Below are 6,459 nucleotides of genomic sequence, written 5' to 3'. Positions count from 1 at the left end.
TCTCCACTGTGGATTGGGAATCTCCCTTCAATGCTGACCTGCTATGGGCTGGTTTAATGTGTGGCTTCAAGGCAGCACTTTACTGAAGCAGCAATCCCAGCAAGACCGGCACTGTTAGGCAGTCAGCTACACATTCAATTCAATTCTCTCTCTAATTTAGCTGAAACAGAAAGCTCTGCAACCCATCCCCCAACTGCATTCTTCCAATTTAACACACCTACAAGATGTACTGTGTTTCCTATGAGAGCTTGTATTTAAACAGCATAGATGATATACTTTATGCAGCCAGCAGGATCTTTTTTTGATTGTAGCTTTTATGCTCTTAACATTTGAATAAGAATGTTTTAAGATGAACACATTTATAGGTCTCAGAAAAACACAAAATAGATTTAAAATTGCAAATTTAGTGCTTGTAAGAAAAGTATAGTTTGGATTGGATTGAGTGTTGTCCAAAATATGTTTCTGCCTACTGATACTAGTTCTTTTTTAATCCAATTTCTTTTTTTTGTTTAGTTTAAATGTTTTTATAAATCAAACTTTTGTATTGAAAACATTCACTTGTCTTAAATAAGTAGAAATAAAGTAATGTTTATCTACACTGTATACACTATATGTAGCATCTTTGATGTCAGAAAGTTCTGTGAATGACAATAGAAAAAGAAACTTGGTTTAATGTCCGGAATGAATGTGCATTTGGTTCCCAAGAAATAAGAGCTAAATCTGCCACATGGTGGCGCTATAATTAATGATCAAAGAAGCGATCTTGGAAAGAAATCGCCCATCAGGTCGTAAGTCGGATTTACTTGAAATTTCTCACACATACATATGCAGCTGAATGTGCTCTACAAAAAGCCTCTTGGACCGTAGAGGTGCACAGTGATGGAATCTTTGGCAAATATGCATAACGTGAAAAACAGTAAAATTAATAGAACTTTGTCAGGATCTGAAGTGTCTATTGTCGGGATGGATCAGGTGTGTGGCTGGTTTGACCAATGTTCCTACTGGGCATTTAATCTAAATTGGATTTGCTCAGCTATGTGAAGCTACAAAACCGCTCAACTCTGCTTGTGGCTTCGACTTTGGCAATTTGGCATTTGCTAAATGCTTCTGGCTGCTTTGACTTTTGGCAATTGGGTTGCTTCCCAAGCCTGCTGTAGAGCGGTTGCCTAACAATCAGAAGGTTGGCAGTTCAATCCTAGGCCCTGCAGTCTAATCTCCAAGTTTGTGAATGTTAGTGAAAGGTACCTGTAGCAAGTGAATGTAAAAAGGTTTGAACCACTGAATTTCCGCTTGACAGAACAATTATAAATGGAAGACTATTTATCCTTTGCAGAAATGGCTTCATTCTTCTAATGAGAGGTCAGAGCATAGCAACAGAACAATACTCTCAAAGCTGTAGAGATTCAAGTAAAGGTCTACAACTCTGTCTATGCCACATTGGACCAGAGGGTATTGACATAGTCACTCTGCGTTGGGTTTATTGAAAAGTAAATACTATTTTATTATAATTATTAATTGACTTGAAGTGATTCAATTCAGTGATTGTGTTCATAACACTGGGCAATTGCAGTCTTTTAACTACATATATCATTAAAGTTATCTATGTTTTTAAGTTGTTTTAGTTGCAATTATATAGCATTGTGTTTGACATGCAAAGCACTTTAAGTTAACATGATCCACTTCACTACTAGTGGCGCAAACTGTACCTCAGTTAAACTGCTACCAGCTTTCTGGTTCAATGCAATCGTACTGCCGATGACAGTTCTCAGTATTTATTTACCGATATCTTTGTAATACTGCTTGCTGTTGTAGCTGTCACCAATACCAAATTCTCCTGTTCAGAATGTGTTGAACCTTTTGGTTTTGTTGTCTTGGGCGTGATCTAATGTTCATGTGTTTGTTATGGAGGGTGTTAGTCCTTTCAGCAGTATAATCGTTGCTTATATTGGAGTCCTTGAGAGCTTCCTGAAAGAGCTATCTACAAATCCGTGACGTGCTTTGTGCTAAGTGAGTGTATCACATAAGCCTTGTTTATCAATGCATTTGTTTGAGTGAAAAATAAGAGAAGCGTGAAATCAGGGGAGAGAGAGAGGAGGCAGAAAGCCACTTTTCCTTCTTCCTTCATCACATTACTGTCTAACTATTTAACAGATGAATTGTCAGGAGCAGCTGCAGAGTAAAAAGCTACAAGATCATTAGGTTTTCTTGCTGTTTCTTAGCTTGTTTCCATCAATCACCATTGTGTCTGCCTACTGAGACCTTTACCATACAGAACAGTCTTTGCTAATTTGACTATGAGGATTTTGTTGAACGTGTTTGTCCGCTCGCCCTTTGGGTGCGCATTCAACCAGCCTGTCAGTCTTCTGAATGACACCTGCCACACAATGTGATGGTGGCATTTGGGAGGATGACAAGCAGGAACATTATTCGGCCTGCAACTGAATTATTCATAACCTTGCACATTTAATCAAAGATTAAGAGCCAGCTGCCACCATCGGATTTGTCACTGGTCCGCCTGCTTGCACTATCCTTGAACTTTTTATTAACAGAAAATGATGTTGCTCTATCATCAGACACAGGATGAGCTTGTGTTTGAGAGGGCATGGTGATAGTGACTTACCCATATCGACAAAGAATATAAATAAAATCAGCCTAAAATATTTAAACTCTAAGCCAAATCACTTCTATTTTTTTCTCTCTTGCATGTTTTTGTTGTGTTCCTTCCAATTACTCATGTCACCATAGTAACTCAGATGTTGACCTAACATTCTCTCTGCATACAGCTAGACTTAAAGGTAAGCCACTAGGATAAAGACCAGGACCCCATCCAATAAACACATATGCATGCACACACTCACACGAACATACATTAAGTTAGACACTTACTGATGTGTATAGGTAGCCCTCATTGTTCATAGCCAGATAGAGTTTGGTCTGCACCCCCTGGATGGCCACCACTCGCAGCCCCACTGGAATAAGGTTGAACATGGCTGGAAAGAGACGGACAACAGAAAAGTGATAAACAAAGCGTGTAATTTCATCTCCATTAATACACTTGTTAGAATAGAACATAAGTCAATGCAGCTACCTTTAAATCCTCATGATTCAATTATATAATTGAGATTTATAGCACATAGTACATTTACGGTACATAGTCAAAAACAGAGTTAAACTGGACAGAGGCAAAATGTCCCACTGTCACAACACAAGCCCAAAGTGGACAAATGTTACTGAAAGAAATCCAAATTTTAGAGCTAGCCCAAAGCGTGGTGTAAGAGTTCTGCCTAATAGTATTCACTTTTTAAGAGGTTAAAATAATTGTTATTAGTGTTGTGTATTAGTAGTGTTATTAGAGTGTCTCTGTCTGAATGGAAAAGTGAGTTGTCAAAACCAAACCACAAATAGAGGTACAACATAAGCTCAGTGACTCAGTCACTCTCTCCCAAGGGTAATTTTAAACGAAAACAAAATTAGAAACATGCAACGGAAACAGAGAAATTATTGAAATGACAGAGCAGCTACACAATGTTGTCTACTCGCACACATAAACTAAAATCATAGGCTGTGTAAGTTAAGCCTAGGTATTGCAAACACAATATGTACAATTTGCTGAGGTGGTACGAAATCTAATATGAAAACCAACCAAACAAAAATCTATGACAGCTGTTATCTGACAATACAAATCTCTCATCATGCCATTTACCAAGGGGTCGCTATGGGCCAGTTGTGATGCAGCATGTATGAGAGTGATAAGAGAGAGCCAGCGGCAGCCCAGCTGGTCAATGAGGTACACCTCTACCTAATTAATGTCAAGCCTGCACTGTATACAAGTGTGTGTGTCTGTATTTCATAAGCTGAAGAGAGAGAAGCACATGTACAGTACATCCACCCGAAGGTCTATAGTCGTACTTCTCGCCCCAAAAATGAAATTCTCACTTTTTGTTTTGAGTGTTGTTGGACTGCCAAACAGTGATGCCGTATATGTTTGCTGATGCCAAATACAGTAAATAATGAGCCACAGGATAATAATAACATTCATCTCAAGTGATAACAAACCTAACCCTGTACATTGTCACATTAGGATAAGGACTTTTGAGTTCAGACACATGTGAAAAGAGAAATTAAACTTTATCTTCAGTTAAGATGTGAGTCAGGGTGCCCCCTTCTATAGGTCCTCTTGTCAGCCTCTTAGTAGGCCCCTATCTGCAGACTCCTTTGAGTGAATCGGACTATAGAGACTTTTTGATTGGCTAATTCATCTGCCTTTATTGCTTTACCACTGCTCTCTGGGCTTTAACTGTAAACAACAGCCACATGAATACATAATGTATTTACTCTGTAACCAGGCACTGCCAGCATATGTCTGGTTCAGTGGAAAGGCATGTAAGTCCCAGAACCACTCGCGTTATGATTCGCTCTTCCCTTTCTCTCTGTTTCTCCCTTTCCATCTCTTTATCTCAGTCTTTTACATTTTTGTTTCTTCAAACAGCCCACGCTCTTGTCTGTTGTCATGTCCCCAATGACATATTTGAAATTATTTAACGGTCAGAGTATATCAACAATAACAACAAAAGAATGTCAGGCTTTTGAACAGACAAAGATCCCATGAGTCTATGTACCAGCAGTACTTTAATGTTAACACATTAAGTGGTGACTTAGCTGATCGGATGGTATATTTGAGCTCTCATAAACATGTAAAGCTTTAGTCTAGCCTGTAGTATATCAATCTATAGCTTTTTTTCCATGTATTTTTACATAATCAGAACTCTTGTCCATTTCTCCTGAAACGGACTCCTCCAAACTGATACGGATGCATGACTGAAGGGTCCACCGTGCATCTTAAATTCTCAATTATATTATCAGGTACAGCATGGTCGACTTACCTTGTCAACTAACTGTAGCTCACAGTTAAATTGCCCCACTTTTCTATTACATAGTGGCATCAATCAAGAGATCTCTCCCTAAGTAAAGAAACGCCGCTCTCTATGGTTTATCTATGTTCTTTTTTGGTGAGCCCTGCTTTGGCAACTATGTAAAACTTATAATGCCAGGACCTACTGTTTACAACCTTTATATCGGCAGCATTTAGACACACTTTACAGTAATCTTGTTCATTTATTAAGTCGACAAACCAATGATAGATCTGCTTGCCAAATTTGTATTTGCAGACTCTGTCAACCAAAGACAGAGAAACTATGAATATTAATACTGCAATTATGGGTTAAAATTTGAGCTGCAGTGTGATGCCGTTTGAACAATATATTTTTCAATCCTAACATAAACTATACAGTAATTAATAGTAAATCTACATAATTACTTACCTAATTACTACAATAAATCACTTCCAGCATTTGCTAAACAAATAATGAAAGACTGGATGTGCACGCATTACTTTTATTTAGGTAGTTCATGGTAGTAGTGATTCATTTTAATGAATGCCCTCATCAACTTTTTTGGAGTATTCTTCAATACTGCGGTGCGGAGGCTCAAATATTTCTTAGAAATTCATGGTTACAGGTTACAGATCAGCAAAGTTTCTCCACAACCATTGTTAACAGTGATCCATCTGGGCTTTGCTGTATATGGAACTAGAGGAGATGTTAGTAGGGAGGAGAGATTTCGTATTAAAACACTAACTATGTCACAATTTGCAGACTTATTCAGGTATACATTTTACATATTTGCATCAGTGTAAATACATGTTGTATCCTTTGTTATTGCATGTAGTAGCAAAGTTTTAGATTTAATGATTGATTTCTTCTTCTCCTGAAATATCTTCCTACCGCAGTTCTTGTATTCTATAATTTCACTGTTCTCACTCTGCATCGCTCACTGAGTGTTCTCCCTTGGTGCTTTCACCACGTCGCACACGTACACATCTGTAGTCCACTTCATTTCAGAAGGATTACCAGTCAGTGTACTGATGGAGATTTTCAAGAGGGGAAACTCAATTATTTCCTGGCTCCTAGAAACACCTGAGCAAACTGAAGAGGATGACAGGGCCACCACCCACACACAGACCTTTCATGCAGGGAGGCACAAAGAAGAAGGGTGAGGAGGCCTGAGGGATGAATGCTAGCAGGCTGTCTCAGGATTTAGTTCCACCCATTAACAGCATAGGAGTCATGACCAATTCAGTTAACAATTAACCTGACCTGTTTACAGCAATCACTCGTTGCATTTAAAAAGTGTATCTGTTACTCGTTCTGGGAGCAGCATGCCTGCAATTTATGCCTGCGTAACAAATATGAAACCAACAGCAGCTAAAAAGTAAGCTGTTGTAACATTATACAGATGTTCTGTAATCTATTTACTTGCAATGGGTCTTTGGTTGAGGTAAATTGGTTTACTTAAAGAAAAATAGAAAACTGATTAAGGTAAATATTTTAAGACATGTATTCCTCAGCAACAACTTGATTTAATTGCATAAGTGGGTATAGTGCTGTTGCATGAAGCATG

The 6,459-nt window shown here is 38.3% G+C and overlaps 1 protein-coding gene across 5 annotated transcripts in view; it reads right to left on the bottom strand.

Moving 5' to 3' along the window:
* fgf13a (fibroblast growth factor 13a) overlaps positions 1-6,459 on the bottom strand; it is an 87,621-nt gene that overhangs the window by 10,758 nt on the left and 70,404 nt on the right. For all 5 annotated transcript variants that reach the window (XM_034883581.1, XM_034883580.1, XM_034883583.1 and 2 more), the window contains one exon: positions 2,887-2,990. In XM_034883581.1, coding sequence (XP_034739472.1) covers positions 2,887-2,990 — 104 coding nt within the window. The remainder of the gene's footprint in view (positions 1-2,886; positions 2,991-6,459) is intronic.

The sequence above is a fragment of the Etheostoma cragini genome, chromosome 10 (assembly GCF_013103735.1).
Source record: "Etheostoma cragini isolate CJK2018 chromosome 10, CSU_Ecrag_1.0, whole genome shotgun sequence".
Lineage (NCBI taxonomy): Eukaryota > Metazoa > Chordata > Actinopteri > Perciformes > Percidae > Etheostoma > Etheostoma cragini.
Note: the sequence above shows the minus strand (reverse complement) of the source record. Positions and strands in the feature narration are given on the sequence as shown.